Raw genomic sequence first — 12,389 nt, 5'->3', positions numbered from 1 at the left:
ACGGAGGCATGATCCATTGATAGTAGACTAATGCAGTTATTAGAGAGAAAGAGAGAGAGAGTTTTCAAGCGTGTGTGAATTACCTGAGTCTGTGCATCTCTCAACAGTGTTCAGCACCAGCGTCTCTACTAATAGTGAAATTGTAAGTTTATCTGCTCCAAGAACCATTTATGCCATTATTTCCTCGCTAGTAAGAAATGGCATGTAGCTTTTAAGTTGTTTTTTAACTATTTAACTTTAACAGTTTACTGCTAAAATTTTCAGAGCAGCTCTGTGTGTCCATACTGTATGTGTGTGCGTTTTAGTGGGTGAGAGAGAGCGGGAGAAAGAGAGTAGGCCTATATGCTGTCCGTACATAAAAAACTGCTTGGTCAGTGTCATTGTGGATTTTGGTTCTTTTGCTGTTATGGTCTGTAAGGACCTTTGAAATAACAGAAATCATTTGGCGAATGATATGGAACTATAATCCGGTCAAGACCTGCTTGGAACTACTTTAGCCATGTTCTATTAAATTCTATCCAATTCTATTGAAACTAATTCAGTAATTTATTTGTGTCATCAGTCAGAAATGTTCTGTTACATGCTTCCAAATGTTTTAGCAAAAAAAAAAATATATTGCATGCATACATACATACATACATAGATAGATATACTGTATATGCATACACATACACTGCCATTCAAAAGTTTGGGATGGGTACGGTATTTTATGTTTTTAATAAAAAGTCTCTTGTGCTCACAAGGCTGCATTTATTTGTTTAAAAATACAACAAAAAACAGTAATATTGTTAAATAGTATGACAATTTTAAATAACTATTTTATATTTGAAATTTAAATTAGAATTTTAAATATAATTAATTCCTGTGATCCAAAGCTGAATTTTCAGCATCATTACTCCAGTCTTCAGTGTCACATGATCCTTCAGAAATCATTCTTATGCTAATGTGATGCTCAAAAAACATTAATTATTATTATAAATCTTGAAATCAGTTGTGTAAGTTTCTTTTTTTTTCAGGGTTATTTGCAACTGTTTTTAATAATCTGGATAGTTACATTTTGTAATGAGATACATTATATATTATGTATAATTTGTAACACGTAATGTTATCTGTTCATTAGAGACATGTATTTGGCTTGTTCATGTTTGACATGTCCATGCTGCTAATTTTCTTGCTGAACTCACGTTAGCTGTGCATAGAGAAGCATAAGCCCCTTTCATACAGATATTCCGGAAAATACACGGATAAAGTGACCCGGGATTTGACCCGGGTTCGTTTGATTTTGTTTCATTCACACTGCCAGTGATTTTCCGGAATCAGAGAGTGCGTTCACACCCAACCCGTAAAAATTCCGTAAAGACCCGTGACATCGATGTGACTTGTAATGTATCAGCAGCGTCTTAAGTTTGCTTATGAGCTGCAATTTCTCTCTCTAGAAACCACGCTTGTGCATTTTTTCTCTGATTCGATCATAAACTTGCGCATTACGTACCGTTTCAATAGCTGGCAAACGATCCCGGCTTCAGCGTCATCACTACAACACGGCATTATCACGGCTTTTGTTCACACAGCGCGCGTTCCTGGACTGAACACGGCAATGTTACTAGGTCCCCAACCCGGGATCGATCCCGGCATCAATCCCGAGTCGTGTTTGCACAGATGTTCTGGCAATTTGCCGGCAATTTGCCGGGTTCAAAGCGCTGTGTGAAAGGGGCTCTAGTGAATTGTATTTAAATTGTATTCTCTGTGTGTGTGCAGTTTTTGGGACTGGGAGAAAGGAGAGAGGTTGGATTATTTCTACAATGGGAACCCACGGTACACACGTATCACATCCATGGAGTATCTTAATGGGCATGACTGCTCTCTCCTCCTCACTGCTACTGGTCTGTTCACCTATCAATCATGTTGACCCAGACTTTGAATGGTTCTCATCTTTGTCAGTTTCTGTGCTGACTTTCACCATGCCACTTTTTTGCAGATGACGGAGCATTGCGAATTTGGAAGAACTTTGCTGACCAGAGGAATCCAGAGATGGTCACAGCATGGCAGGGGCTGTCCGACATGCTGCCCACCACACGAGGTTTGCTTTCACACTCACAAACACTGTGCAGATACCACTCTTCTCCTGTCATCTGAGTTTCTTTTCCCTATCTACCTTACACTTGGCCAGTGTTTGAAAAAATCTGTCGGTATTTCCAGTCTTTCTGTATGGAAGTAGAATAATGTCAAATGTTTTTGAAATAAAAAGCCTGTTGAATTGCACTACTTGAAAAAAAATAGGCATTGCATTAACCATGCTTGCATTTTAATGCATTGTATTTTTAGTGCTTACATTTTTATGGGCTGAAAGTCAACATGGTTGAATATTTAAGCTGTGAATATTTCAATTAAAAACATTTCAAACACCTTTTCATTATTAAAAATTCAATAATCCATATTCACCTTTCATATTTCACTTCCAAAATATTCAAACTGTTTAAAAATACAACCAATAATATTCAACAGGCAATTTTCGGTCCATTTTATTTCGCTTTGCAAATTCGCTTCCACAAATTCAGTGGTTCAAATTCGACAGTAAATTCAACATTGACGTCCAGGAACTGCAGGAAAAGCAGTAGATTGCCGAGCATACTCTCCATCTGCTGTTAGTCGACCTCACCATCAGATGGTGCAAAAGCGCTTGTTGCTGACGAAGACATTCATTCATAAAATGAAAATGATTATCTGTGTCAGTATATGCGGAAAAGATGATAAACACACAAAAGCTGTGTTTATGTTTCATTCAATAACTTCATTGTTACTTTCCCTGTGTATTCTACATGTCATCAGCTTTCTCTACCATGAACAGGATTATAATCGGTTTTCCTCAATACCTCATACTCAAGGATTTCCCTTCCGTTGATAGTGATATGAAAGACCAATCTTGCACCTTATTAGGGAAGTAGGCTGTAGGCTATTATATAGGCTACAGGCAAGAAGATGGACTCAGAATATGAACTTAACGCGCAAAGTTTCATGCTGAGCGTTTCGTGATATACTGGCATAAAATCAACACATACATATATATATAGTATGCATACGTGTATTGCATTAGCTTAAACTGTCACAGCACTTGCATATTGTCCTCCTATTGTTAGTTTAACTGTAAATCGCTTTGGATAAAAGCTTCTGCTAAATGACTAAATGTAAAAATTGGCTTGACATTGGGCATTCGCACATTTAGGGTCCGTCTCTAAAGTTGCATACAACATTGGCATACACGTTTCTAACTTCAATAGCAAACTTAAATTTATTTGAATAAATATCAAAAACCCAAAGGGTGCGCATTATGCCTGACACTACATGAACACTTTACAGTTGGTTTTATGACTGTAAGTCGTTCTATTCAAATGCTATCGGAGTTAGAAACGTGTATACCAAAGTCGTATACACTTTAGAGACAGTCCCTAAATGTGCGAATGTCCAACATCAAGCCATCTGTATGCCAATCTATCACTGGGAAACGCTCAGCATTAAGCTTTGCGCGTTATTCTGAGTCCATCTGCTTGCCTGCGAGTTTGGTCTTTTACATCACTGTAGTCCATTAAGCTACGTTAAGCGTTGTATATGTCCAGCAGGGGAATCCTTAAGTATTGAGGGAAACCCTAATAGCCTGCATGCAGCACATCCACAATATAAAGTTAAGGCAACTAAACAACCAAGAGAAATATATGTCAACCTCAAAAATGTAACATTGGATCTGTATATCCGCATCGGGGAATAACATTATAATCTCGTTCACGGTAGAGAAAGATGCATGTAGGCTACACAGGAAAAGTAACCGTGAAGACACTGAATTTAACATAAAACAGCCGTCATAATAATCACAAATACACTTACATTGCTGTAAATGAGTTTTATGAATGAATGACTTGTTCTAACTGTTGCTGGTCTTCGTCTTCAACACGCGCTTTTGCACCATCTGATGGTGAGGTCGACTAACAGCAGATGGAGAGTATGCTCGGCAATCTACTGCTTTTCCTGCAGTTCCTGGACGTCAATGTTGAATTTACTGTCGAATTTGAACCACTGAATTTGTGGAAGCGAATTTGCAAAGCGAAATAAAATGGACCGAAAATTGCCTGTTGAATATTATTGGTTGTATTTTTAAACAGTTTGAATATTTTGGAAGTGAAATATGAAAGGTGAATATGGATTATTGAATTTTTAATAATGAAAAGGTGTTTGAAATGTTTTTAATTGAAATATTCACAGCTTAAATATTCAACCATGTTGAATTTCAGCCCATAAAAATGTAAGCACTAAAAATACAATGCATTAAAATGCAAGCATGGTTAATGCAATGCCTATTTTTTTTCAAGTAGTGCAATTCAACAGGCTTTTTATTTCAAAAACATTTGACATTATTTTACTTCCATATTTCTGCATGATGCGGGAGTGGGACTGTAGAGACGCCCATGGGTGCTCTGGTATGAAAGCAGAATATTAGTCATTGTATTAGTTTCAGTTTTGTTGGTTTATTTCAAATGTCCTCAGTGTGCTGTTATGTGAGACAAATGGGCAGTTGTGTCTATTTCACAATTGTTTGTGTTGGACAACATTTGTATGAATGTATTTATTGTCCTTTCCAGAACCTTAGCTATTTTTGGGATATACAGTACTGTGCAAAAGTCTTAGGCCTTATTAACATGCCTAAGACTTTTGCACAGTACTAAATAATTTACATTACACGTTTAGCTACAAAGGTGGCTAAGCTTTCCTTTGTTTAATATATATATTTTAGATTATATATATTAGGATTGCTTATAACTTTTATGTGATTTATATTAGCTCTATTCTCTTTTTCTTTAGTGTATGTGCACAGACTGACAATTATACTGTCCTTGCAATGAGTTGCTTCTTCAAAGCTCGACAGTTAGCTAACGTTGTAAAGTTCTCCAAAAAACACAAGGCATAACTTTTCTTGGGTTCCACGAAGAAACTTTACTTTTCTTATTATACTGTAAAACTGTAACAAAGAGCAAAAGACAAACAGAAATTAGATAAAACCAATACAGATACCTAAAGTACACAACTTATAGCAACAGAAATGCTGAGTCATAGCTAATAGCTATGCTAACTATCAATTTAGTAATTTGACATGAGAAAACTCCAATAACCCAAAGATTTGCCAAGTACAATTACTTTTAAATTTTTTTAGTAATATGTACAGTACTTACGGACAAATAGTATCCAAGGCAACAATGTAAAAAGAAAAAAATGCAGAAGAAAACAGCACTGGCACTCTGCTCTGCAGCACACTCAACTAAATTGTTATGGAAATTTACTAAACTAAAGCTACTGCTGCTGGATAGCCAAAAGGGGGCACTATTGCGCACACAATTATGATAAAAAATCAAACAATTAATTTACTTCAGAGATGTCAGAACAACAATCTTATGAAAACGTTTTAAACATTCAGACCATTGCCAAATAATTGTTGCTCTGTCTGTTGAAGAAGTTAAGACTACCAATATCAACTTACAAATCTGACAAGACTAAATGGTTTCACTTTATTTTGATGGTCCCTTTAACACATTCTGTTGACTGTAAGTAATGTTGCATCTACATGTCGACTAACTCTCATTAGAGTGTTAGTCGGGTATTAGTAGACTGGTAGGGTTAGAGTTAGAATAAGTTGACATGTAGTTGCAAAGTTACTTATAGTCAGTAGAGTGTCTGTTGGAGGATCATCACAATAACGTGTTGGCAGATATTAAGCAGACAGTCTACTAATACTTTAATGAGAGTTAGTTGACACATAGGTGCAACACTACTAATAGTCAACAGGATGTTCAAACGGGACCATCAAAATAAAGTGTTACCGACTAAACAAAATAATATTATCATCCCAGTGCCTTCTCATTATTCCCGGTGGATAATACCTAGATGAATTCCTAGGTGTCAAATCTCATTTCAAGCTCTTCCAAATTTTCAGATTTGGTACTGTCACTATAACAAATGAAGTTTGGCTGTGTTTGAAATGGCATACTAATGTGTACTATTCATGCTATTTCTATAGTATGCTGTCTCCATATTGTGTGTACTGCACAATATGCACATTTAATTTAAATAAAAAAATACTTTATCCTATTCTATCTTTGAGTCGTTGGGCCCTATTTTAACGATCTGAAACGCAAGTATCAAACGCGAAACGAAAGTAACTTTGTGGGCGGATCTCGCAAATCTAAAATGGGTTGGTCTGAAGTAGCTACATTACTCATAGGTGTGGTTTGGGCGTAACGTGCAATAAACCAATCACAGCGTCTTCTCATATTCCCTTTAAAAGCAGGCGCGCTTGTTCCATGGCGGGTTGCTATTATAACGGCAGATTTGCCAGGCGCACGCCAGGAGCGGTTCACAGCCGAGGAGACCGGCGTTCTCGTCAGGGCCGTAAAAGACAGAGAAGTGACATTGTATGGGGATGGGAGAAACCCACCCAAATAAGCTTCGGTTAAACAGGCTTATAATAATTTGGGTAAATGTGTAAGCTAGATTTATGCCTATTTTTTCCCATCTTCATGGACACCACAATGATTTACCTTGTGTGTAATATTTTTCTTTGTAATTATGTATGGTTTGCAAAAATGGCAACTGCTGCAGCTGTGTAGATGAGAGAAGCAAAGTGTATGCATGTTGTGCACACGCTACATTATGGCCAAGCATGCACCCTTAAAATAGCATCTGAACGCGCCACTGACTTTAGACTAGGTTTTTCCTGGTCTGTGGCGGAATAGCACCAGGGAACGTTTGCGCCGGAACACGCCGCCTCTTTTCGCTGAACCGCCCCCGGGAGCGCAAGTTCATTTCCTAATTACCGACGTGCGTCTGCCGAGGGAAAAATCCGCTTTGCGATGGGTGCAAAATAGGAATGAAACAGGCGTCGGTGTACAAAGTCAATTGTGCTGGGTGCAAGATAGGGCCCATTATGTGATTGGATAACCAAAATACATGTTTTCACAAAACTGGATTAAAATTGCACAAATTAAGCTTTTACATATTCTGTATGGTTTCACATACCATTTCAGGTATATGCTGCCTAGTAAACAGTGTTCCATAGCAAACACAGCATTAATTGGTGGAATGCAAGATTATCAGTGAAAGATTTCGGTCTCTTCCTCACATAAAGATATCATACACCTGATCTCAGAAATGTCATTTAAACTGGTTTTCGAGGACCACTGAGCCGGGTCAAAACTCCATCAGTACAGAAAATAGAGGTAAATCCTAAAGTGTCCTTATGACTGACTGCTAGCCAAATTTAAAATTCATGAATGCATTTCTGCATGAAAGCTTGTCTTATATTAATCCATGCTAGATGGCACTTTTACTTCAGTTATAAAATGAAAAGGTTTGCTTCTAAGTATGAAGCAGAAAAAAATCAGCAGCTTAAATAGAAATCATAAATGTTAGTGTCCTCCATGACCAGCTGCTGTAGCCCTTATTCTTAGTGTTGTTCCTCATTCCTGTTTTCCCTGCATATAGTAACAGTTTCTTAGACACTCTTTTGCTTTCCTTTATTTTCTTTATTAATAAACATCTATCACTGTAATCCCACAGCAAAACCAAACACAATGCAACAAGCAGCACACAAAAAAGGTATCTCTTCCATGAGTTTTAACTGGTCCGTGATCATACATTGTCACATTTCCATTTCTGCCAGGAAGCCGCACACTCTCGAAACCACATATTAAACTGTGAACGTTTATAATTAGATTTGAAATAGCAAATCTCTCAAATTCAAGGAAAATCATGAAAAGTATAGTGTCTGATGAAGCATTACAGAATGAAAAAAATAAAAGATTTGTGTTTTGAAGGTGCACAAAAAGAGAGAAACTATTCTGATTGGCTGAGTTTTTCAAATCAAATCACCTATTCAGATTTGACCCAATTTCTAAAAGAGTATTTTTAGAAATATATTTTTCTAGAACAATATTTATCTAGTAAGAGTCGTGCGCTGCTGCATTCGTGCATGCTGTTGAAGAGTGCACGCTACAAGCTCAGTATAACGGCTGCCAGGGCAGGAAAGTTTGTTTTTCTGAGGTGAGAGACTTTGAAAAGAACGTTAGAATAATGACACTGATGTATAACCTGACAACATCTCATCTGACCGCGGATACTGAATCTGGGCAACGCGTTTTTCTCAGGCAGTCTTTACTTAAACTGCATCTGACAGAATTGTCAACAGCTTTCATGCGCATCTTTCAAAATAATAAGTCCTGCATCAGAAAATTTGTATTACAGTTGTTGTCGTTTCTTTGACTGCACACTCTGTGACCCACTCAAAACGGTCTTGTGACCCACCAGTTGAGAAACACTGCTCTAAGAGTCCCTGGTCCCTGGCCCCAAAAACTTTGAGAACCCCTACTTAAATATACTATATTATATACTAGATTATAGTGCACAAGTTGTATGGACTACTTTTATAAAACGTAAATGCCAAAATCCTGTATACTAATGTATACACTGTATACTACATGGTAACATTTCTTCTTTTGTTGTTAAAGAAGTTTAGGTTTAGAGAAACATGAGGGGTGAGTAAATGATCATTTTTATTTTTGGGTAAACTGAACCTTTATTACGATACCGTTTTGACAAAGATCTCCCCGTGTTCAACATACCTATTGCTGTTGGCCAGTAGTTCTCTTTCATAGGTTTACTCATCGATGCGTTGCCCTGATGCAATGGAAACACCCTTCTGGCGGTGCTGATTGTCTAAACCCATATGGAATCAAGCCAATTTATTGTCCATGGCGCCGGCGCCGCTCTTGACATAGTGAACTCACCATCTGCTCCTCAGATTTTCCTCTTCAGAAGTAGTTTATCTGGCCCATGCTAGTTAAGCTATTTCGTTGGATATTCTCAATTTTGTGCACGAGCAACCGCATTTAGTGGAACGTGATTTGTTCTCCTCTTGGTGAAGCACAATGAATCTTCGTCATTGCCAGCCGCTGTGCTCTCGCTTCATTGCAAGAGATAACCTGCATGGTAAGTGTGTGAAATGCACACAAGGCTATTTAAGCCGCTTCTGACTGCAAGCTTTGCTTGCTTGCTTTGATAAGGATTCATCTGCTCTCCGCCGTAACACTGTGGCAAATAAATCGTCTGAGGCCCTTCATAAATCCAAGGCCTTGGGATCAGATGTCGAGCTCGAGGCTATGGAGAGTGAGCAGGATGATTCACCTGTGGAATTTCTCCACAATTATTTATGCCCCAGTCCAGAGGCACACAGAGGATTTGGAGGATTTTGGGTCCGCAGCCGACAATTCTCTCTCAATGCAGGCCCGCTTGGCCCATGCTCTAGTTTCCAGTCTCGATGCGTGCTTTGCCCGTTTCAGGCTCGGCCATCATGTCACGGTGAGCACATGGCAGACTTCTGGTTCTCATGGCAGCAACCTGCCTGCTGAGAGTATCATGCATGTGCCTTTGTGCTCTCTGGAGGTGGAAAGACCCTCTCTTTTTGTTATAAGGGGTCAAGATGGGTGTGGTCTGCCGCCATAAGGTTATCACAACAGAGTGCGGTCTTCGAAAGCAGAGTGGCTTGCACGGTGTGCTTTTCAGAGCTGAGCTCCCTGGTGGAAGCGTGGTTCTGTTGTCTCAGCTCCAGGGCAGGATTTGGCAACCTCAACCCGAGATTTAGAAGCTATGTGTGTGGCTGATGAGGGGCGATTGCTAGTGGCTTCTGGTCTTCCCGCTGATGTTCGGGAGACCATTGATAACACTTGTGTGCCTCCTACTAGATGGCTGTATTTTTCCATGTGGAAGGTCTTTCATGTCTCGGTGTACGGCATGTGCAGTAGATCTGGCTTTGCACAGAGTTTCCCCCGGGTCTTGTGAAGGTGTGACCCAGGCCTCGTTATGTACCCAAAGTTTTGCCAACGTCATTCCGCTCTCAAGTAGTCGTGCTTCATTCTTTCTGTCCACCTCCCTTTGCCTCCACGGAGGAGGAGAGGCTTCATTCACCCTGTTCGGGCTTGAAAGGTGTATGTGGACCACTCTGGCCAGTGGCGCAAGTCGTCTCAGTTGTGTATGTGCTTTAGGGCCAGCCACAGAGGGCTTGCCACCTCTAAGCACAGCATCTCTCATTGGGTGAGAGACATGATTTCTTTGGCTTATGAGGTGCGGAAGCTCCCTTTACCTCTGGGTATTAGGGCTCACTCTACTAGGAGTCTCACGTCTTCCCAGGCTCTTTTAAGAGGAGTCCCTTTGGGCCAGATCTGGCAGCGCTTAGCATGTGTGGTATATTGTTCCAATTGCGTCATTGCTACGCAGTGCTGAGTGAACCAATGAAAGAGAAAATCTTGGGTTACTCGGTTTACCATGTTCTCTGAAGTTGCTGCGTTCGCTGCCAAGCTCCTCTCGCTGCTGAGGGGGGCTTCTTCGGTAGAAAATCTGAGCAGCAGATGGCACGTTCACTATTTCACTATATCAGCCAATAAATTGGAGTAATTCTATATGAGTTCATACAATCAGCACTGCCCGAAGGTCAAATCTAGAGCATAACCCAAAAAAAAATTTATACAAATAAAATAACTCAGTAAATAATTATTTCACGATAAAAGAGAGAAAAGAGAGAGATGATGATGCCCTCTCTGATATGTCTGACTTTGGATCACAGTGTGGAAGTGTGGACGATGTGTACACATTGCAAGATATAAATAACTTCCTGGATGGGACATTTGGTAGAACTGTTGAAGTTAAGGATTTTTTTCCTGATGAGAATAAATTCATTCATACAGTAAAATTGTTGCAGAGAAATGTTAGCTTTGATGCACTAAGCAAACAAAAAAGGTTCAGGTTGAAGAAGATGTTAACAAAGTTAAGAAAGGACAAAATGAATGCTTCTCAAAACAAATCAAATGTCTAAGTCACACGGGGTGAATATTTCTCTTTGTTTTTTTGTTCTTTTTCTATCCTCTTTCTATTTTCTTTCTTCTATGGAGCTGTTGAGGGTAGCCTCTTTAAATATAAATGGGGGTAGAGATGGTAACAAATTAGCAGCGATATCAGAGTTATTTAGTATTAAAAAATGTATGTAGCTTTCTTACAAGAGACACACACTAGTGTAGATAATGAATCTGAATGGAGTAGTTGGTGGGAAGGAGAAAGTGTTTTAAGTCATGGGACAAATACAAGTGCTGGTATAGCCATTTTATTTTCTAAAGGAATGAAAGTTAATATTTTAGCTGTTGAAGAAATTGTAAAAGGGAGAATATTGCTGTTAGAATAGAATATGAAGGATCTGTGTTTGTACTGATAAATGTTTATGCACCCAATAATGGACCTGAGCGTGTGAGGTATTTTTTGCAGTTAAGGAGTGCTATTCAGAAAATTGATGATAGTGTTTGTACCATCATTGGAGGTGACTGGAATTGCACTATTGATTTTAGAAATGGAGAAGAACCCCATCATGAATCAAGTGTTGTATTGTTAAAATTTTTAAAAGAGTTTGAATTAATAGATATTTGGAGAAGGAGGAATACAGCAATTAAACAGTATTCTTGGCTCAAAGTATCTAATAATAGGGTTAGTGAAGCTAGATTAGATAGATTTTATATAGGTAAAGAATGGAACAACAAAATAACAGATGTTTCTATTTTACCCGTTGGCTTCTCAGATCATCATTTGATATTGTTTGCTTTGAACATGAAAAGAACTTCAAAACCAAATGATTTTTGGCATTTCAATATTATTGCAAGATGCTTTATTTTGTGAGAATTTTTATTTTTTTTGGAATGACTGGAAGTTAAAAAAAAGTTTCTTTTGAAAATGTGATTATGTGGTGGGATGTTGGTAAAGCAAACATAAGAACCTTTTGTCAAAATTATAGTTCACATTCTACTTCCATGGTGAAAGCAGCGATACAAAAACTTCAAAGGGATATACAGGCTTTGGAGAATATTCTTGTGATAAATAATGCTGGACAGATACAAAATGAACATTTAAATAAAAAGAAAGAACTTGGTTCATTATTGCAAGAACAAGTAAAAGGAGCATTAATAAGAGCAAGGATTTGTTCTATTAAGGACATGGATGCTCCTTCCTCATATTTTTTTAATCTTGAAAAGAGAGCTGTTCAACAAAAGCAAATGTATCATCTTTGGCGGCCTGACGGGGTCATAACCTCTGACCCATTAGAAATAAGGAAACTGGCAGTTAATTTCTATACGGATCTATATGATGCTGAGACTTGTGATCTTGAATGTGTTTCTGATTTGCTGAGTGATCTACCGACATTGACTAATAAACAGAAAGAATCCTTGGATGGACAGATTACTTTCCAGGAGATCACTGAGGCAATGGGACAGTTATCAAATGGCCGTTCGCCAGGAATTGATGGCTTACCGGCA

At 38.5% G+C, this 12,389-nt stretch overlaps 1 protein-coding gene across 5 annotated transcripts in view; it reads left to right on the top strand.

Moving 5' to 3' along the window:
* Positions 1-12,389, top strand: part of rptor (regulatory associated protein of MTOR, complex 1) — a 393,572-nt gene that overhangs the window by 333,761 nt on the left and 47,422 nt on the right. For all 5 annotated transcript variants that reach the window (XM_082136702.1, XM_082136700.1, XM_082136701.1 and 2 more), the window contains exons 28-29: positions 1,759-1,883; positions 1,979-2,080. In XM_082136702.1, coding sequence (XP_081992828.1) covers positions 1,759-1,883; positions 1,979-2,080 — 227 coding nt within the window. The remainder of the gene's footprint in view (positions 1-1,758; positions 1,884-1,978; positions 2,081-12,389) is intronic.

The sequence above is a fragment of the Leuciscus leuciscus genome (genome assembly GCF_965113295.1).
Source record: "Leuciscus leuciscus genome assembly, chromosome: 14".
NCBI lineage: Eukaryota > Metazoa > Chordata > Actinopteri > Cypriniformes > Leuciscidae > Leuciscus > Leuciscus leuciscus.
The sequence above is the reverse complement of the archived record's forward strand: the minus strand, read 5'-3'. Positions and strand labels throughout refer to the sequence as shown.